Source organism: Oncorhynchus keta, unplaced genomic scaffold (assembly GCF_023373465.1).
Source record: "Oncorhynchus keta strain PuntledgeMale-10-30-2019 unplaced genomic scaffold, Oket_V2 Un_contig_7953_pilon_pilon, whole genome shotgun sequence".
NCBI lineage: Eukaryota > Metazoa > Chordata > Actinopteri > Salmoniformes > Salmonidae > Oncorhynchus > Oncorhynchus keta.
Genome location: NW_026289776.1, coordinates 57,474 through 80,369, shown reverse-complemented (window position 1 = coordinate 80,369; position 22,896 = coordinate 57,474). Strand labels below are relative to the sequence as shown.

The 22,896-nt window shown below is 41.6% G+C and overlaps 1 protein-coding gene across 8 annotated transcripts; it reads right to left on the bottom strand.

Annotated features, from left to right (window-relative positions):
* Positions 1-717: 717 nt before the first annotated feature.
* On the bottom strand, positions 718-22,581 carry LOC118375319 (ATP-dependent translocase ABCB1). 8 transcript variants are annotated; one of them, XM_052512054.1, is made up of 29 exons: positions 22,431-22,581; positions 21,662-21,739; positions 20,122-20,239; positions 19,978-20,023; positions 19,630-19,780; positions 10,971-11,064; positions 10,390-10,581; positions 9,867-10,038; positions 9,446-9,570; positions 9,145-9,322; positions 8,868-8,981; positions 8,610-8,720; positions 8,279-8,404; positions 7,530-7,733; positions 7,081-7,251; positions 6,667-6,828; positions 6,167-6,397; positions 5,551-5,709; positions 5,198-5,302; positions 4,987-5,064; positions 4,725-4,808; positions 4,317-4,520; positions 3,927-4,027; positions 3,684-3,824; positions 3,093-3,249; positions 2,787-2,984; positions 2,245-2,451; positions 1,832-1,978; positions 718-1,641 (listed from the first exon to the last, which is right to left on the bottom strand). In XM_052512054.1, exons 2-29 carry the CDS (start codon positions 21,711-21,713, stop codon positions 1,444-1,446), a joined length of 4,026 nt encoding a protein of 1,341 aa, XP_052368014.1. In that variant the 5' UTR covers positions 21,714-21,739; positions 22,431-22,581; the 3' UTR covers positions 718-1,443. The 8 variants fall into 8 exon arrangements, with proteins under 8 accessions (XP_052368014.1, XP_052368016.1, XP_052368017.1 ...); XM_052512056.1 differs by having other exon boundaries at positions 5,551-5,706; XM_052512057.1 differs by having other exon boundaries at positions 19,978-20,020.
* Positions 22,582-22,896: the final 315 nt, after the last annotated feature.

The following is a 22,896-nucleotide window of genomic DNA, read 5'->3' as shown; positions in this document are numbered from 1 at the left end:
CAAAATGTTTTAGGTTGACTAGACTGAGAAGGGCATGTACGATAGGGATAACTGGTTCATCGCTTCATGTTGGGCCTTTTGAAATAGGCCGACATCATTGAACACCAAGCCTGGGACTATCGCGATTTTATCATTTTACGATTTTGATGACAACAAAAATATTTTAACGTGTTTTTAAAAAATAGTTTTCTTATGGCCAGCTGTAGACTATTATTTCTGATTGAATTCGAGAGGTTTAAATACAATTAATGTTGTCGGCGTGCAAGATAAGAAATGTTACCTTTACACCATTTTTGGGGGAATGTAAACCAAATAAGATCATTTCTATAACACTAGACTAAAACGACGTGGTCATATATTTCTACAATTATGCCACCTAGTGTTATTTAAACCTTCTTTTACAGTTGGAAAACAAGTGTCATTTTTACCGAAGTTAGCCGTGCTTGGAGATACAGGCTACATTTAGCGGCATTTGAAATAGGCCTCAATCGAATGGGAGTCTTGTGAAAGTTCTACTACCCCACTAACGTGTTTCGTTGGCAACGGGCGCCATCTTGTGTCCATCAGCCCTCTGTAGACTTCAGTAGCCTATTTAGTCTAATTTAAAATGAACGAGTTCCAAGTTTATTTGAAAATGTATTGACATATTCCCCACAATCTAATTTAGATTATAGATGAATCATTATGTCACTTTAGAAGCAGGTTAAAAATGACATGTTATGGGATGGATAGTTTTATTTGAATGCATATTTACAAACAAGTAACAGCCTTACATAGTGTACTCATTTAAATATATAGATATTCTTCAAATGCATACTTTGCCTTTTAGAGCATAGTGTCCCTGTTTAAAATAATCAAAATATCACAGTATACAATAACATACAACAGTCTTCTGAACATCAACCTCTCATATTTACAGGTATACAACCTTTCCCAATCACTGCTTTTATCCACTCATTTAACTGTGATAATGTGTCTCTGTTTTTCTTATAGAAATACATACGGTACCTGTTGTCTTCAGACAATGAAAGGTGCCATGGTCAAGAACAGTTCATTCATTCGAGGCAGCTTATCAAAACTTATTTGCGCTGATGTCCGTGCTCCAGCATTACTGCTAAAGTGAGTAATACAGTGACATTTCAGTGCACCACCTACATGTGATCAAACCAATTGACACTGAGACAGTTTGTATCATGCACTTGAACATCATTTTAGCAGTCTGTTCAAAGTGAGTTATGGCTGCCATATCATTATCCATATAGATTCCTTATTCTTTATAGATTTTTATAAATAACCTTCATTTAACCAGGAAGTCCCATTATGGACAGGATACCTCTTTCTCAAGGGGGACCTGGCTAAGAAGTGCAGCTCACTAAAAAGAGCTCACAAAACAACATTCAACAGAACAGTACATACGCTGCAAAACATCAATCTGAATATGAGTTAGTGGTTGACCTGGGCGTTGACCAGGGCATAGTAAGCCCCCCCTTTAGCCATGAGGTCAGTATGTGTACCCTGCTCTGTCACCTGACCATACTGAATTACCGCTATCTGGTCTGCGTTCTGGATGGTAGACAGGCGATGGGCGATCACGATGCAGGTGCGGCCCTGCCGGGCGGCATCTAAGGCCTGTTGGACAATCTGGGGGGGAGGGATAGGGGGAGAGAGAAGGAGGGAGGAAACAGAAAGACAGAGAGGTTATTTGGGAAGGAGGGAGAGGACATACTGTGTGAAGATAAGCTTTTGTGTGTGACCAGGCCATTAAGTAATTCATGAATTAATGAATAGGTATAAAATGAGATGGTCGGCACTCAATGTCCATGTGACTTACCTTCTCACTCTCTGTGTCCAGGGCGGAAGTGGCTTCATCCAGCAGCAGTACTTTAGGCTGCCTGACCAGTGCTCTGGCGATGGCTATCCTCTGTTTCTGACCTCCAGACATCTGGGTCCCCTTGTCCCCAACCCTGGTATTGTATTTCTAACAAAAACAACAACACAATTTATAGTGTTTGTCTATATTGAACAGTTTAAAAATATAAATTAAAATATAAAGTCATAACAGCCCGTCTTGGTCTAGTCAATAGCTATTCTATATGAATATCTTTAGAGAGACATTAGTTTAAGTTCTACTGTGACCTCACCAGTGACATTTTTTGGATCCCCTTTGAGAAGACTTCAAATATCATCCTACAGCTACAGCCTATCATGTCTCCTCCCATCTCCCTCACTATACTGTTACTATACCTCTGGCAGGCCCATGATGAAGTCATGGATGTTGGCGTTCTTGGCTGCCTCCTCTATCTCATCCTGGGAGACCTCTCTGCTGTTGTCCCCGTACTGGATGTTCTCTGAGATGCTGCAGTCGAACAGGATGGGCTCCTGGGACACCAGGCCCAGCTGAGACCTCAGCCACGACAGGTTCAGGGTCTTAGTATCCAACCCATCCACTAACTGAGACACCACAATAATACCAGAGTTAGGTCAACCCCTTTATTAACTGAGACAACAATAATACCAGAGTTAGGTCAACCCCTTCATTAACTGAGACAACAATAATACCACAGATTTAGGTCAACCCCTTCATTAACTGAGACACCACAATAATACCACAGATTTAGGCCAACCTTCACAAATATTAAATATTAAAATGCTAAAAAGTGGCCTAACAGTTTTACTATATTTGTTGCATTCCAATTCACAGTATACTGGTTTAGCACTTTGAAATAGTTTTGAAAGCGTGCTTTATATTACATTTATGATTTGATTATTTTTGGTGTTGGTCTCACCACTTGTCCTTCAGCAGGGCTATAGAAGCGCTCCAGTAGTTGAATGGAGGTGCTTTTACCACAGCCACTCTCCCCGACCAGGGCCAGGGTCTGACCAGGCCCCACTGACACGTTCAACCCCTGGAGAACCCTCACATTCTGACGGGTCGGGTATGCAAAGTGGATCCCTCGGAACTCAATGTCCCCGACAAAGTCCGTCTGGAAAAGACAACATTTTTCTTCCAGATTATTGTCCCAGAAAAAACACAATGTTATACCATTGTTTTTATGTTTATATTGGAATAAGACACATTATATCTCACTCACTGGCTTCTCCCCCTCCTCACTGTAAATGTCAATCTCTGGTTTCTTCTCCAACAAGCCAAGAATTCTTCCTGCAGCTACTTTCGCTTTGGCAAAGTCAGGAGCAAAAGATGCTGATTCTCCTATGTTCATGGCAGCAAATATGATCACAGAATACACACTGCGAAAGAAAAGGACAATGTTGTACTATCACTGCCACTATATCAGCAGACCCTGGTCATGACCCAACTCAACGAGGCTGTCTCAGGGAGATTTGGGATATGCAAAAAACACACATGTGCATTAATACACATGTGTGAAATAGGACAAATATAAGCACCCACCAAATGTTATAATTATATTATTACTATTATTTTTATATTACCGTGTAGTGACAATGTGGCAGCCAAGGGTTCTAGTCAGGGTTGGGGTACATTCCATTTCAATTGCAGTCAATTCAAAACCCAATTCCAACTCCACATTTTCCTCATTGAAAAGCATTGAAGACAACTGGAATTGGAATTTCAGTGTACTTCCTGAATTGACTGGAATGTACCCCAACCCTGGTGTGAATGTATTCATTTTAGATATAACAGTACCAGAATGTATACTCACAGGAAAACATTTTCATATTCTGTGTGACAGTGAGCAATAAGCCAGGACCCAAAGCGGAAGATTGCAGCATTGACCATGTAAGGGATTGCTTGGGCAACGGCAAATGTTAGTCCGTAGATGGGAGCCTTCACCAAACCGTTCCTGATGTATTCAGTTGAAATCTAATCAGTACTTGACTGGAGGTTATAAGGTCAAACAATCCAAAAGCTGAGTCTATAACAAAGTGAATAACTGTACTCTTACTGGTATGGTCTTTCTAGACTGTCCATGAACTTGTGAAAGAAGACGTCCTCCCGTGTCAATCCAACAACTGTCTTGAAGTTTTCAACGGTCTCTGTAGATATCTACAGAAGATGAGTAAAGATTCATTAACGTTTTATTTGAACACATGGTATCACACACTGATATAGCCCACTGTCTCAAAGTGCATTGCAATTAGGGTTGCATAATAGCAGTAACCTTCCTGAAATTCCTTGGTTATCCAGATATCCTGTTTTAAGGTTTCCCTGATTTTCTGCTTAATCCCTCCTGATTCCAGAAAACCTAGAACTGGGATTACTAGAAAATATGGGAATTGTGGAAACATTACCGGAGTTTTGCAACCCCCAATTGCAATAGAAAGTTGATGTTAACCTTCCCAGACTGCTCCAGGGCACCCTGGTCTTTGGAGGCGTGGCCTGCCATGGCCCTCATCTGAATGAAGTTGGCTCCAATGAGGAAGGGCACACAGGCGAGGATGAGGAGGGTGAGCTGCCAGCTGTGGATGAAGGCCACCACAATGGCGATGGTGAGAGCACAGACTGTGTTGGTGGCCAGACCCAACCTAGACCCAGTCGCCTGGTGGTGAGGAGAGAGGAAACAAGTAGGTTCCATCCATTATCAGACATTGCAACTCAAAAGAACGCAACTGTAAATGTACAGCATATGTACAGGTAGACAGTTTTAAAGATTTGTACAGTAGAATGATTCTGAAATGACATCGACTTGATGTGATCGATTTTGATCGCTATCTCAATGTGTAAATCAGAGCATTGTGCTTACCCCTTTAACCAGAGATGCATCGGTGGCCAATCTGGTGGTTAGAACTCCCACTGCATTGTCGTTGTCATCAAACCATCCAATCTCCTGTAAGGAATGCATTTTAACAAGGTTCTGAGGCAGAACACCACAATGTGGCATTTCAGCATCGTCCTTTTGCTGGTAATATCAATACAGTAAAGTCAATTAGCAATGACAAGTCAGTCTTTTAAATTGATGTACAATTGCTGAAGTATATATGTTCCTGCATGACAGTTTATCCTACCTGTCTCATCATGGCATGGAATACCTGCCTCCTCAGCCTCATGGTAAGAAGCTCTCCTGATTTTCCAAACATGTAACCCTGAAACATAGAACATACAGCAGAAATGTACCCAACCAGACTTACCCACAACATATTAAATGTTTGAGATAGTGCACTGTATAGGGCATAGGTTGCCATTTTGGACAAAGTTTAGATCTATAAATTAGAAAACCTGTAGGAAGTAGGTGACAAAAGCCACTCCTCCGATGAGAAGGAAGAGCAGGGAAAACATCATGGTTTTCTGTCGTTTGACTTCCGGGTCAACCTCGGAAAACACCTAAAGAAGGTCACGGGGTGGAGAGAAACCCCCCAAAATAGATAACAACAGAAAATGAAAAGGCTGCTTTGGAAAATAAGAGCCAAAACCCACCAACCAACAACCATCAAATAAATGATGTGGAAAAGTAAGACCACCTCGTTTTAATCAAACTCAATGAAGACACCTAGGAAATGTGAATAGCCTCTGCAGTTTTTAACAATGCTTCATATTATGAACACAAGGAGGTGGTCTTGTGAAACACTTACTCCAATGATCTTGGCGAAGATGATGGCGACACAGGGATAAACGGCTCCCCCCACCAAGCTAGACAGGGTTCCTACCAACATGTACGGCCACTCGGGCTTGTTCAAGGCCAGGATTCTGGTGAAGGAGATGTCTGGAGCTTCATCTGGTTTCTTTTCCTTCTGTCATCAAACATTGTCATCAATGACAAAACTAAATGACCAAGGACCAACATGATGTAACAGATCTTATTTCTGATGACAATGAACTATCACTATATACAGTAGGGTGGCAGGTTTGAATCCCCGAGCCGACTAGGTGAAAAATCTGTCGATATGCCTTTGAGCAAGGCGCTTAAACCTAATTGCTTCTGTAAGTCGCTCAAGATAAGAGCTTCTGCTAAATAACTCAAATGTAAATGAATGCAACCATTTTATAAACCTTACATTATATACCATTCATTATATTCACCATACATTATATACCATACATTATATACACCATTCATTATATACCATTAATTATATACCATACATTATATAATAGGTATGATGATAGTTTAGCAATAGCACTATAACAAAGCCATGTTCCTATATAGCACATAAAGGACGCCATAAAGGATTATCTATGTAATAATACCTTCTTGTCCTTCTTGGACTTCTTAGATTTCCTCCTGGTCGTCTTCATTTCCACACGGCCACTGCTGATTGAGTTCTTTTCAAAGCCGCCGTTTTCTATTCCTTCCTCGTTTCCCACTTCCAGCTCATCCATGTCAGATGAGTCATATAGGACAGAATCCAGATCCTCATATTTAGGAGGGTTATCCTCTTCCACAGGGTCCTCTTCATCTTCCTCTGGCTTCCCTTGACTCTGAACAACAGACAAGGTGTGATAGTGGATTTGAACATGTTACACACAGAGCCTGTTTATTACTGATCATTATTCATATAGACACAGGCTTGATAAGGTATATTGCTCTGATACTGATGATATACGTCTCTAAATATGACTCTGATCAACATGATTTAGACGTTGGCTGATTCTACTGTTGAGGCAGAGTTGGGGCCCTGGTGGTCAAAAGCAGTGCACTATAAAGGGAATAGGGTACCATTTGAGATGTAGTGAGTATGATAGGGTACCTGCTGCATGACCAGAGAGTAGTAAACCCCCTTCTTGGCCATCAGTTCCCTGTGTGTTCCCTGCTCCACCACCTCTCCGTTGCTGAAGCCAGCGATCACGTCAGCTGTTCTGATGGTGGACAGGCGGTGGGCGATCACTATTGTGGTGCGGCCCGCTCTGGCCTATGGGAATGGGAGGAGACAATATTGCCATCATTTGTTCCAAATCATTTTTTTCATTACGTCTTCATTTTCACTGAGATGGATTCCAACAGGATCCCATGGATTCACTCTGATTCTTGACGTTTGTCAACTGCTGCAAACGTGAACTTGCAAGGCTGCAGTCAAACAAATCGAATCAGGCTATTAGGTTGCGCAAAAGCAGGTTTGCGAACAACCTTAATCATGGGTCTGGTCCTCAGGGAGGGTACTGACCTTATCCAGAGCGGCCTGAACGACCGACTCACTCTGGGTGTCCAGCGCGGAGGTGGCCTCATCCAGCAGGAGGATCTTGGGGTTTTTGACCAGGGCCCGGGCGATAGCTATCCTCTGCTTCTGTCCTCCACTGAGCTGGGCTCCCCGCTCCCCCACCATGGTGTTCAGCTTCTGTTAACGCCACATTAAATGGGATGGAGATGAAATAATCACCTTTAAATTTGTCCACTTGGATAACATCACTATTTGGCCATTTCCTTACACTGTATACAATTTCAAAACAAAAACAAACAAAAAAAACATTTCAATTCAACACAGTCGCCATAGAAACAGAATATCTGCTGTCCTACTCACTTCAAATCATTTGTAACCCATAGATCATTTAATGTATAATACATGTGAAACACTGAAGCCATTGTATGTCCTCATTTGTCAGTATCCCCACGTACATCGGGGAGTTTGGAGATGAAGTCGTACGCGTTGGCCTCCCTCACGGCCCGTTCGATGTCCTCATCTGTGGCATCCTCTCTGCCATAGCGGATGTTTTCTGCAATGGTTGTTCCGAATAGCACAGGTTCCTGACTGACGATACCCATATTCTCCCTCAGCCACTTCACATTCAGGGTCCGGATGTCCCGACCATCCAGGGTAATCTGTCAACAAACCAGGGTCATATTCATTAGGCATGCAAATGTCTCTGCTTTGCTGACAAGTATTTTCTATGCTCATACAGGAGTAATAAAAATGTGAATGTTGTTTATTATTATTATTGTTGTTATTTATTTCTTATTTTGATTGATCAGGGGGTGCTGCAGCAGCCTCAGCACCCCTACCACCCTCAGCTATGCAAACAAAAGCAACAGCGTTTCTGACAAATGATATATCAACATTCCACCAGAGGGCACTACAATACTATTTTACTTTTTACTGAACTGAATTCAACACTAAACCTGATAAACCAGAACTTGGGAATGTTTGTGTGTCCATTACACGTGTGTGTGCATGTGAGTCTCTGTATGCACTATGGGTCAGGTGTTTGAACTTCAATGCGCTCGTGTACTGCATACCTCTCCTGAGGTTGGATCATAAAGCATGTGAGTCCTTCACTGGAGGCTGGTGGGTGGAGCTATTGGAGGACGGGCTCATCAAATGCACTTTAAACACACTTTGAATAAACCTTGATCAGATTTGTTCATACCTCTCCTGAGTCGGGATCATAAAAGCGCTGCAGTAGCTGAATGGTGGTGCTCTTCCCACATCCACTGGCTCCAACCAGAGCTATGGTCTTCCCACGAGGCACTGTCAGATTCACTCCTTGAAGAATCTACAGCGACAGGGAACACATCCCACAACGTATTTAACATGTATTTTTACCTGTCATTTTACAATTGTACGGCTTGTCATTTTGTTTTTGCTAATCCAACTGGAAACTGAAAATTCAACTTAGCTTCTTCCTTATTGTGCATTTTTCAAATCATTTGGAGACAGGTTAGTGTCTGGATCTGGTTCGATTCAAATCCACTACTTACTTTGACATCTTTCCTGGAGGGGTAGCTGAAGTGGATGTTCTTGAATTCAATGTCTCCTTTCACACAGTCTGGTTTGTGACCTTCCTTTGAACTGCTGTCTATGGGCCGCGGCTATGACAAACATATCAACTCATCAACCGCGGCAGTAGGACAAATGTCTAAATTCGACTTGAGTTCTTGAGATCATGTTGTTCTGAGTGAGTTCACATGGAGTCAGTGCTATGGTGATTCAGGCGTTAAACTGATTACTTCCGGTACCTGGTCAATGGTATTGTAGACTTCATAGGCAGCACCCCGGGCTTTGGCGATGGCTTCCAAGTTAGGCGCACCCTGGCCCAAAGAGAACGCCCCAATCATCACCGAGAAGAAGACCTAAAAATAGCAGCAACAAAGAATGTAATGAAGAAAGGAATTATATTAATATCAGACAGAGTAACAGGTGTGAAGACATTGCAGAGGCCTCTTCACAATAAAATGTAAATGCATCTATTGGAAAATAGTAAATTCTTACTTAAAATCTTCCATAAAAGCTTACTGTAATGGTTTTTCCAATGGTGTAGTTTTCAGGCTCGTCTACAGAGAGCTTGGTCCCGTACCAGAAAGCCAAGGCGTACGCCCCAAATATGACAAACTGGGTGAAGCCCATGGACACGTTAGTGGTGATGGCTTTCTTTATTCCAAAGTTTTTAGCATCCTCCAAGTTTCTTTCATACCTAAAATATATAGAAGACATGCCTAAATAGGGGAATGTGTCTTGATTTTGGTAGATCATATTAATAATTATGGAAAGATCCACTGTTTTATGCAACACATTCATTAGTTAATAACTGACTAACCTTTCCACAGCTTTCTTCTGTCCATTGAAAGCCACAACTGTCCTGATAGCCACCAGTATCTCTTCAGCTACCGCCCCTGCTTTGGCATAGGCAGACAGCTCCTTACTGGTCAGGGTGGCAAGTATCTGAAATCAAATACAAACTGTTCATGAATACGGTATCTTACAATGCTGATGTAAAAATGTCTTTATAAAAGAAATGTGATTGTGTAAAACTGAGAGGATTGGATAAGTATAAACTAGTGGTGGATTTGGGATTGGGCACAAGAGTAGTGATGCGACCACTGTTTAGTGACACATATGAAAACAATATGGCACCTTATTCCCTATATAGTCTATTACTTTCAAGTAGTGCACTATATAGGATATAGGGTACCATTTGGGATGAAGCTTTTGTCTTTGCAGATCATTGGTAGTCTTACTTTGGACCAGACGGCAGCTGATCCTGCCAGGAGAGGACTGACGGCCAGGATGACGAGGGTTAGCTTCCAGCCGAAGATGAAACCAATGATGAACCCTGACAAGAAGGTGCAGAAGAATTGCACGAACACACAGATCTTGTCTCCAAGGCCTTCGTTGATTGTGTTGATGTCACTGTAGAAAGTAAAAGTATTAAAATATTTATATTATAATAATTGACATTATTGAAACAATCTGTAGTTGCTCAATGTGATCATATATGCTAAAATATGACACTGTCTTTGATTAAAAAATAAATCCCAATCATTCATCCAATGTATCAAACTCACTCTGTTAACCTGACGTTGAGAACTCCTATCTGGTGTGTATCAAACTCACTCTGTTAACCTGACGTTGAGAACTCCTATCTGGTGTGTATCAAACTCACTCTGTTAACCTGACGTTGAGAACTCCTATCTGGTGTGTATCAAACTCACTCTGTTAACCTGACGTTGAGAACTCCTATCTGGTGTGTATCAAACTCACTCTGTTAACCTGACGTTGAGAACTCCTATCTGGTGTGTATCAAACCAGGACATCTGTTGGTGGAGGATGGCATGGAAGTATTTCTCCCGGATCCGTTTGGTCTGTTTGGTGGCTGTCAACAAGAACAACATCACCTGAAAGGTCCCCAGCAGGAACACAGCACAACCGATCCCAATGAAGTAATAGGCACGTCTGGAAATTCAAATGTATGTATCACACAGTATGTTTTTAAGCAATAAGCAATGGGGGGGTTTATATGGCCTGTTCTTATGCACGATACAATGCAGAGTGCCTGGATACAGCCCTTAGCCGTGGTATATTGGCCAAATACCACAAACCCCAGTGCCTTATTGCTATTATAAACTGGTTACCAAATGTAATTAGATAAGTAAAAATACATTTGTCATACCCGGGTATACGGTCTAATATACCACGGCTGTCGGGCCAATCATTATTCAGGGCTCGAACCACCCAGTTTATAATCATAAATAAAAGCCACATTGTATTTACATGAGGATATATTTATGATATAATATATTGATCATGTGTGTCTGTTATCTACTGTACTCATTATCACTTGCCGAGTCATTAGAGCTTCTATATCAACTCCAGGAATTTGAATACATCCGTCAGTTGAGTTCAATAAAGCTCTGATCTCCTCCACAGGGAAATTGGCTATGGAGAAATGACAATACCAGTAGTCAATGTTCACAATGCCTAACATATGATATGTGTAGTATAAAACATAATCCACAAATCACCATTATACATGGTGAAGATATGCCTAAACAATGCAACCCATAATATAAATAATCACATATGTATCTCACTGTAAATGCATGGCCACAAAGGATCCCTGCACTTTATAGCCAATACACAGATGTAAAATCTTAATTTGAGCCAGTTTGCTACAGCAGGAAAATAATCCTGCAGCAACAGGACAGGTGGATTATAATGAATGGGCATTGAATGGTGCTGGATTGGATAGCGGCTGTTCTACTACTTCCTGACCAATTCTGCTGTTTAGTGTGGTTTTTTGTTTTTTTATTCTCAGAAAATAAAATGTCGTCCCACCACTCACATTGTAGGTCTGTTGCTTGGTCAAGAGTTGTTGATATCTGATACAGTTTTACATAATACATCCCATGCATCAACTGTATTTGTCCGAGCATTGTTTATCACAGCCACGGATCGCTCTATACAAACATTATTTGTAAAATATGATGACCATGTTTGTGGTGAGAGGATTGCAGGTGTAATCGAAGCACTAAGGATAACTTGTTTTGTTGCTGTTAACCCTGCATAAATGGTCCTTTTCTGAACCTAGGAATACCTAGGATAGGATAAGTAATCCTTCTCACCCCCCTTTAAGATTTAGATGCACTATTGTAAAGTGACTGCTCTACTGGATGTCATAAGGTGAATGCACCAATTTGTAAGTCGCTCTGGATAAGAGCGTCTGCTAAATGACTTAAATGTAAATGTAAATGTGAACCAGTTGCAGTCATACATGGTACTTTTATACACAGTAATTACACAACAAATATATCCGTTTCTGGATTATACACATTACATTTTGGATAGATACTGGATATGTACTCAGACATCTATATAGTGTTTTCAGTAATAACTATCACTGATCATAAGCGTTTTAATCTCACCCCTCTGCTACTCTCAGTCCAGCCCACCTAAATGTATCTCCATAAGACCATCCTCTTTTGATTTCCACGTGCCATATATCTTTCGACTGTGCTGTGATGTCTTATATGAATTTTGAACCTTTCTAATGACATAGTATCCAAAGATTGTAAGTTAAAGATGAATATTTTCACTAAAATTATTATAATATTGTTGAATGATTGACTTTCCAAATCTCCCAACAGTGCAAATAGCCAAGTTAATTTTAGGTAAATGTAATAATTTTTCAGCCATTCCTGAAACTGAGACCAGAAACAAACTCCATTGTGCTGATCTAAACTTTTTTGTACATAATGGTTCCCCCATGGTTTGCTTTAACCGAAAAGAGCTTCTGGACATCAGAACAGCAATAACTAATCTCGTATTGGATGAAGATTTCTACTTGGCGGTGCAGGACATACTTTTCACCCCAGACCAGACCCTAATCCTCTGCACTCGGAGGAGAAAGTGCAAGAGAGGCTGACGTGCGGGCACCCTGACAAAACTACAGTCGTGGCCAAAGGTTTTGAGAATGACACAAATATTAATTTTCACAAAGTCTGTTGCCTCAGTTTGTATGATGGCAATTTGCATATACTCCAGAATGTTATGAGGAGTGATCAGATTAATTGTAATTCATTCCAAAGTCCCTCTTTGCCATGCAAATGAACGGAATCCCCAAAAAACATTTCCACTGCATTTCAGCCCTGCCACAAAAGGACCAGCTGACATCATGTCAGGGATTCAGTGATTCGTTAACACAGGTGTGAGTGTTGACGAGGACAAGGCTGGAGATCCCTCTGTCATGCTGATTGAGTTCAAATAACAGACTGGAAGTTTCAAAAGGAGGGTGGTGCTTGGAATCATTGTTCTTCCTCAGTCAACCATGGTTACCTGCAAGGAAACATTGCCATCATCATTGCTTTGCACAAAAAAGGCTTCACAGGCAAGGATATTGCTGCCAGTAAGATTGCACCTAAATCAATCATTTATCGGATCATCAAGAACTTCAAGGAGAACGGTTCAATTGTTGTGAAGAAGGCTTCAAGACGCTCAAGAAAGTCCAGCAAGCGCCAGGACCGTCTCCTAAAGTTTATTCAGCTGCGGGATAGGGGCACCACCAGTACAGAGCTTACTCAGGAATAGCAGCAGGCAGGTGTGAGTGCATCTGCACGCACAGTGAGGTGAAGACTTTTGGAGGATGGCCTGGTGTCAAGAAGGGCAGCAAAGAAGCCACTTCTCTCCAGGAAAAACATCAGGGACAGACTGATATTCTGCAAAAGGTACAGGGATTGGACTGCTGAGGACTGGGGTAAAGTCACTTTCTCTGAAGAATCCCCTTTCTGATTGTTTGGGGCATCCGGAAAAAAGCTTGTCCGGAGAAGACAAGGTGAGCGCTACCATCAGTCCTGTGTCATGCCAACAGTAAAGCATCCTGAGACCATTCATGTGTGGGGTTGCTTCTCAGCCAAGGGAGTGGGCTCACTCACAAATTTACCTAAGAACACAGCCATGAATAAAGAATGGTACCAACACATCCCCGAGAGCAACTTCTCCCAACCATCCAGGAACAGTTTGGTGACGAACAATACCTTTTCCAGCATGATGGAGCACTTGCATAAGGCAAAACTGATGACTAATTGGCTGGGGGAACAAAACATCGATATTTTGGGTCCATGGCCAGGAAACTCCCCAGACCTTAATCCCATTGAGAACTTGTGGTCAATCCTCAAGAGGTCGGTGGACAAACAAAAACCCACAAATTCTGACAAACCCCAAGCATTGATTATGCAATAATGGGCTGCCACCAGTGTGGCCACAAAGTTAATTGACAGATTGCCAGGGCGGATTGCAGAGGTCTTGAAAAAGAAGGGTCAACACTGCAAATATTGACTCTTTGCATCAACTTCATGTAATTGTCAATAAAAGCCTTTGACACTTATGAAATGCTTGTAATTATACTTCAGTATTCCATAGTAACATCTGACAAAAATATCTAAAGACACTGAAGCAGCAAACTTTGTGAAAATGAACCTTTGTGTCATTCTCAAATCTTTTGGCCACGATTGTACATAGATTAATACATAAACTGCCTCTACCCTCTGTTCTATTAGAGAACGTGCAAGAGAACAAACTGGACAAGCTCTTTGAGACTATCCTATCAATGGAACCTGAAGAACTGTAATATCCTATGTTTCTTAGAGTCGTGGCTGAACAAGGACACGGATAATATACATCTAGCTCAGGTAAGATCAAGGGGGGAGGTGAGTGTCTCTGTTAACAACAGCTGGTGAGTGATATTAAGGAAGTCTCTGCTCACCTGAGTAAGAATACCTCGTGATAAGCTGTAGACTATACTATTTACCAAGATAGCTGTGGATTTAACACCACAAGCCTAGAAGACGGTGTGTGCCCTCAGACATGGAGGGAGGCAAAGGTAATTCCGCTACCCAAGAATAGCAGAGCACCCTTTAATGGTTAAAACACCTGACAAGTCAGCCTGTTACAAATGCTTAGAAAACTTTTGGAGAGAAAAAATAGTTTGATCAAACACAAAGTTATTTTACAGAAAACGAATTAACAACAGACTTTCAGCATGCTTATAGGGATGGGCACTCAACATGCTCAGCACTGACAAATTGCTGATGATTGGCTGAAAGAAATTAATAGTAAGAAGATGGTGGGAGGTGTTATGTTAGACTTCAGAGCAGCTTTTCATGTAGTGATCCTAACCTATTGCCGAGGATTTTCATCCGCTGTCTTATTATGGATTGAGAGTTACCTATCTAATAGAACACAGAGGGTTTTCGTTAATGGAAGCCTCTCTCATGCAAATTCCATTGAGTGTGATGTACCGCAGGGCCACTATTGTTTTCTGTTTTTACAAATGACCTTCCACTGAACTTGAATAAAACCTGTTTGTCTATGTATGCTGACAAAATCAACAGCATACACGTCTTCTGCAACAGTAACATAAATAACTGAGACACTTAATATAGAGATCCAGTCAGTTTTAGAATGGGTAACTAGCAATAGTCTGGTGCTAAATATCTCGAAACAAAAAGCATTATTTAACAAATCAATCAGTCAACAATAAACCTTGTTTAGATCTATTATTGAATAATGTGGCTATTGAGCAAGTTGATGAGACTAAACTGCTGGATGTAACCCTAGGTAGTACGCTGTCATGGTCAAAACATGTAGACTCAATGGTTGCTAAAATGGGAAGAGATCTGTCCATGATAGGGCATTGCTCTGCCTTCTTGATATCTCAGTCGACCAGTCAGGTCCTACAGGCCCTAGTTTTGTCGCTTCTGGACTACTGTGGTCATGTGCAGCAAAGAAGGACATAGGTAAATTGCAGTTGGTCCAGAACAAAGCAGCACATATCGCACTTAGATGTACAGTACTTGGAGGGTAAGTGTCAGTAACATGCATATCAGTCTCTCCTGGCTCAAAGTTGAGGAGAGATTGACTGAACCACTATTGGTCTTTGTGCAAGGTATTGATGTGTTGAAGATACCCAACTGTTTGTTCAAGCAGTTGGAACACAGTTCGGACACTCATTGGTACAACACAAGACATGAACCAGAGGTTTCTTCACAGTCCCCAGGTCCAGAACAGAGGCTGGGAAACACAGTTCGGACACTCATTAGTACAACACAAGACATGAACCAGAGGTTTCTTCACAGTCCCCAGGTCCAGAACAGAGGCTGGGAAACACAGTTCAGACACTCATTGGTACAACACAAGACATGAACCAGAGGTTTCTTCACAGTCCCCAGGTCCAGAACAGAGGCTGGGAAACACAGTTCAGACACTCATCAGTACAACACAAGACATGAACCAGAGGTTTCTTCACAGTCCCCAGGTCCAGAACAGAGGCTGGGAAACACAGTTCAGACACTCATCAGTACAACACAAGACATGAACCAGAGGTTTCTTCACAGTCCCCAGGTCCAGAACAGAGGCTGGGAAACACAGTTCAGACACTCATCAGTACAACACAAGACATGAACCAGAGGTTTCTTCACAGTCCCCAGGTCCAGAACAGAGGCTGGGAAACACAGTTCAGACACTCATCAGTACAACACAAGACATGAACCAGAGGTCTCTTCACAGTCCCCAGGTCCAGAACAGAGGCTGGGAAACATACAGTATTAAATAGAGCTGTGACTACATGGAACTCTGCCACTGCAGGTAACTCAAGCTAGCAATAAAATCAGTTTAAAAAACAGCCATTTTATATATTTTGTATTGTAATGTTAATTGCACTGTTTAGATCTAGATATTGTGTGTATGTACTGATACATAGGCTATGTGTGATGTTTCAAATGTATGCATTTCAGTCCTTGACTAATAATGTGCTGTACTATGTATGTCACGCCCTGGTCAAAGTATTTTGTGTTTTTCTTTATGTATTTGGTCAGGCCAGGGTGTGACAATGTATGATGTTAGTATGTTTCATGTGGACCCCAGGAAGAGTAGCTGATGCTTCTGCAGCGGCTAATGGAGATACTAATAAATGTCAAATACCAAAACGATGCTGGCACTAAGACCGCACTCAACAAGCTGTATAGGACCATAAGCAAACAAGAAAATGCTCACCCAGTGGCAGCGATCCTAGTGGATGGTGATTTTAATGCTGGAAAACTGAAATCCTACCAGCATGTCACCTGTGCAACTAGAGGTGAAAAAAACTCTAAATCACCTTTACTCCACAAAGAGAGATACATACAAAGCTCTCCCTTGCCCTCCATTTCTTCAAATATGACCATAATGCTATCCTTCTATGCTTGCTTCGAGGAAAGCAACACTGAACCATGTATGAGAGTTCCGGATGACTGTGTGATCACACTCTCCATAGCCAGTCTGAGTAAGACATGAAGGGCTCTTTTGCTCTCAAAACAGTCTCAATTCATCGGGGCATGGACTCTACAAGGTGTCGACAGCGTTCCACAGGGATGCTGGCCCATGTTGACTCCAATGCTTCCCACAGTTGTGTCAAGTTGGCTGGATGTCATTTGTGTGGTGGACCAATCTTGATACACATGGGATACCAGCAGCGTTTCAGTTCTTGACACAAACCGGTGTGCCTGACACCTACTACCATACTCTGTTCAAAGGCATTTAAATATCTTGTCTTGCCCACTGACTGCTCCCTGAGAACCAATGACATCGATTAAGGCAGCACCCCGCACCTCTCTGATTCAGAAGGGTTGGGATAAATGCAGAAGACAACAGTTGTGCAACTGACTAGAGATCCCTTTTCCCTTTCCTTGGCTGAGAAGGGAGAAGCTGCCAGAAGGACAAGAGTCTCTACAGTACTTCACCAATCTTGGCTTTATGGGAGAGTGGCCAGATGGAAGCCACTCCTGAGAAAAAGGAACATGACAGTTGGAGTTTGCAAAAAAAAGGCACGTGAAAGACTGAGATCGTAAGAGAAAAACATGCACAGCTCATCACCTATTTAACACCATCCCTACCGTGAAGCTTTTAAGTGGCAGGGACTGTGAGAGTGGATAGAGGGAACAATAAATAGATCCAAATCCTTGTTGTGAACATGCTTCAGAGTGTAAATTATCTTAGACTGGGGCAAACATATTTTTGGGGGTGTACTTTTTACCCCAATTTTGTGATATCCAATTGGTAGTTACAGTGTAACTCGTTGCAACTCCTGTATGGACTCGGGAGAGGCGAAGGTCAAGAGCCATGCATCCTTCAAAATACAACCCTGCCAAGCCGCACTGCTTCTTGACACACTGCTTCCTTAACCCGGAAGCCAGCCGCACCAATGTGTCAGAGGAAACACCGTACAATTAGCGACACGAGTCAGCGTGCATGCGCCCGGCCCGCCACAAGGAGTCACTAGAGCACAATGGGACAAGGACATCCTGGCCAGCCAAACCCTCTCCTAACCGGGACAACGCTGGGCCAATTGTGCGCCACCTCATGGGTCTCCAGGTATCGAACCCGGGTCTGTAGTGACGCATCTATCACGGCAATGCAGTGCCTTAGACCGCTGTGTCACTCAGGGGGCTGGGGCAGGACAATGACTGCTGACAGAACCCGGAAGTGCTGGATTCAGTCAACATTCTCAGTGGGGAGGGGTGAAGTATATACAGTAAACATTCACAAGGTGGGACACACTAGCAGGGGGGACAGGGTGAAGTATATACACTAAACATTCACAAAGTGGTATACTCTGGCAGTGGGGACTGGGTGAAGTATAAACAGTAAACATTCACAAGGTGGGACACACTAGCAGGGGGGACTGGGTGAAGTATAAACAGTAAACATTCTCTGCGTTGTTGGGAAGGACCCGCTCTATTTTTGGCTGGCGTTATGGCAGGGCTAGTGTCAAACTCACTTTCATTTGCAATTTCGACCTCTTAAAACCAGCGCTCTGCTATTGTTAAACTATTGCACAAGGATTGGTCATTTCCCTGTCTTGTTCCAGCTTGCTTGCGCTCAGATGGGAGGGGTGAAAATATTTGAGGTGCGTCCTTAAAAACATGATCAAAGTGCTAATTTCAGGGAGTGCTGGCAGGGATATTTAAGACCAAACAGAAGATGGTTTTACTGATTTATACAGCGGATATCCAGCTGTGACTCACACTGCCCATATGAACATGGAACAAGAGTAATGGGCTTTTGGTGCCTGTATAGGCCTTCATAGTATTTAAAAACATAAAACACTATATTTCCCCCCCATTTCGTTTTATTTGATTAAAAACCAAGCATAGCCTCTGATTCTGTCAATGAAGGCTGTTTTCTTTTTGTCCTGCCCAATGCAATCAAGTAGGCTAGTCAAGATTGTAAAAGGGTTCGAAACAAATCTTAATCACCAAAGCTTTATTAAAAGATCAAGTTTGAGAGGAGTAATTATGGTGCCTGTAACTGTATTTAGACATAGCCTATTTAATACAAGTGGTTGTTTTGTTTCAAATGTGATTAGCTCTCTTTTTAGACCTTAGCTTATTGACAACTTTTGGCATGTCCATGCTCAGCCATAATGCAATTTACAGTAGGCCCCTATATCAGTGTGAATGCTATGTATTTATGTCCACATTGAAACCATGCAATTACATAGAACAATGAAGACTGGAAACAAGTTCAAGTTGACCTATTTAGCAAAGAGAGGATAGGTCTACATTGTGTTATTTAATTTCTGTAAGCTGTTTAACAAACTATAATGGACTAACTTTGGAATTGGAGTGGATTCCAAGGTGATACATAAAAGACCATAAATACACAACTTGAATAAACCATATGTTTAGCCATTGAGCACTTTCTGAATGGCCAGTGAGGGGCCAAGCCTGACACACCCACAACTAGTTTAATCGTCAAAACTAAGCCCTTTCTCGCCACCGTCAGCACTGCGCCAATCATTTTTGGTTGTGAAAATAGACAAATATTTTCTGACAAACCCTCAACCTAAAGCCCTACCGCCAGCATTTAGATTTACCATTGCATTAGGTTTGTTAAAATAGAGCCCTTGTCCTGCGACAGAGTGATCAAATTAAGATTCTACATCTGTACCTTGTCAAACAGAATATGTACCTGTAAGGTTGAGCTGCTGTCCACTTTGTACAAAGCTGTCGGTCATCTGTCCAAACACAACACACATAAGGGGCAGGGCAATCCCGTGGAGGGCAGCACATAGCAGGCCGATTATCATCAGGAGCACCTCACAACCAGTAGCGTAGCGGAACTGCAACCACAACACACATAAAACCACAGTCAAATGCAGCAGACATTGGAATGACTGGAGAATATGAATCTTGTCATGATCACTTGTAACAAATTATCCCATTTTGACATATACTACATGTACTACAGTGTATGTGCAGATTGTCAAAAGATTATTGTGTATTTCCTACTATTTCTGAAACCAAAATCAGGACATACCAACTGGAAAAATCCCACTGCTTTGGCTGGTTCTTTTTTCTTCCTTCTTGAAAATGAAACATAAATTCATGAGCAAACCAAAATATATTTAACAGTAATAGCACACTGTAATAGGAGTAAAGTAGGAATGGCAATGTTGCTTACCCGAGGCCCTTCTTTGGCTTGCGCTCCGTGTCAACGGTTGGCTGCCCCTCTGTCATCCACTCTTGAGGCTTCTTATCCTCATGGAAGGCCAGGTTGGGGTAGCCTTTTGCAAATACCTCTGAATCAATTACAAATGATCAATTAAACATAGACATCATTTAGAAGACACTCTTTGTCCAGCGCGATTTAAAGCGAGGTTAATTGCCATGCTAAAGGACACATGAACAGATGTATCACCTAGTCAGCTTGGGGATTGTAAGGAAGTGCTATTTCTTATGCAAATGACCAGCTTACTGTTATTACATTGCTATAACTGAGACAACATATTTTCACAGTGAAACATGTTAGGTCCCATACAGGAGAGCTTCCACACCCACGCACACAGCACACACACATACACACACTAACTGCCGAGGACACACAGATAAGACATACACCCACACATTGGGAGGAAGAGACACAGCCTTGACTTGCAGACACAAGCACACACACACAATCTCCTTCCTATCCGAACATTGTGTGACTGAGAACGGCCCGACGAGACCCGGAGGAACGACGGACGGCTCAACAGGACCAATCCAAGAAGACAACACCTCAACTGTGGCCAACCAAAAGACCGGGACTTCCAGACTCAACCCACTTTCTGTACTGTACATAACATGCTTGCAATCTGTTATCGGGGCTTCTTTCTGCTGGTTCCTTGTGAGCCAAATGAATGAGCCCGTATACGTTGTACCAGATATCTTTACTCTGAATAAACTGTCGCTTGTCATACAATTTACCACCTTGTCCGAATCCATCCTTGACCGACTCGCCCTATCTACATATCCCATTATCAACAGGATTCAAACCAGCGACCTTTCATTTACTAGTCCATTGCTCTTAACCACTAGGCTACCTGCCATCCAATGATACTGCCTGGTCTCATTGATTAGACATAACATAGTAAATGTACATTCGGGACACTCAAATTAGTATGTTAGCTAATCCTTCCCCTAACCATAATCCTTTTAGCTAACCCTTCCCCTAACCATAACCCCTTTACTTACCCTTCCTATAACCATAACTCTAACCTTAACCCTTTAACCGAATTTCAAATGTAACCCTAACCCCTAAACTTTACCCCTAGCCTAGCTAACGCTAGCAAGCTAGCTAAAGTTAGACACCTAGCTAGAATTCGTAACATATCATACTTTTAGCAAATTCGGAACATATTGATATTTTTCTAATTCGCAACATATAATACAAATTGTAATTCCTAACATGTCATACAAAATGGGTGATGGACATCCATAAAGTAATACATACCATACAAAACTTAACATATCATACTAAATTGATTTTACGATTTACATAGAGAATAATATGAAATGCTCTGAAACCAGGTTGAACGACACCTCTCACTTTGGTGTACTGTCTACATAATTATTTAATTTCACTTACTGATTATATCAGTCAACCACAACTCCTTCTAATCTACTCTTAACTTGGAATTCTATGCTAATAAATAAGACCTTAAATGATGTGAGACAGACAATACCCTCAGGGATGGTTGGTAGAGAGTCTGGCATGTCCCCATCCTCTCTCCCCATGGTGAATGAACTCTGACGCTGCGTTCCTGGAATTCAGAGAAAGCGATTTTAAACTGTCATTTCAATATAGTAAATATGAGAATATTTGCGGGCCCTAAATGAACGAGTTAATGTACATTTTGAAAAGTGAATAATGATTTCTGTACTAAACAATCTGAATGCTATGCTAGGGCGAGTTGAGGTTTGCCTTCATGTATGCATGCATGTTGTAGTACATGTTTTTAAGCTGCTTTGAACTGGACAAACTTGATTTACATACAAGTTAACTTGTGTAACGTCTATAAACTGTGATGTCATTTAGCAAATAATTACAGTAATGTATTTTAATGGGTTCTTTCCGGAACCGGGAGGCCAGGGAGCCAGGGACGCTGTACAAGGGTAATGCTCATCAACACTTGCTTTTCTTACTGCATCTCAAATTATTTTATATTTTCAATATTCATTATGGGAGCATTAAATTGTAAATATTGGCAAATGTACTATTATAGTAATAATATCTTTACATTTCTAATACCGTGTTAAGCTACATATCAAAAAGTGCATATTGGCTTTTATATCTTGTGGAACTAAGTTCAACATTTAAAATGAATGAATCACAATAAGAGGGGTTTTGTCAACAACAACAACAAAATTAAAGCTATGGAATATTTTTTTAAAGCATGTTGTACCAAATATTGTAGTCTACAAACATAATGTGTACAGATGTGGGCTTCTTACCTTCAGAGAATCCAGTATGAGCCTTTTCGACAATCCACAAGCTATTCTCTCAACATAATACCACCCTTACTAATTGTCAGATGAATGTAATCATTCTTTTGGGAGCTGGGAGATTTTATATCGCTATGCAGGACAGCATCATCATCAGGTGTCAGGTTACCTCAAGTTCAGCATCCTATTGACATTCCACACGGCTGGGGGAGGTGCTTCATGACACGTTATACAATTCATCAATAATGACACTTCATGTCACTGATGGTATATTTCATAGACAGGTCATTTGATAATGATTTATTCTGCCTTCGATTTATGTGATAAGTGTATGAACTTTTGAATTGAAGTTCTTCTGACAGGTGCACTGTCACACCTCAAAGTCATGTGGTTGGCATCATAGTTCTGCTTCTGTGGGTATGACAAGCAACTTGTATAATGTGTCGTAACTTTTGAAATGCATCCAAGTGCTAAT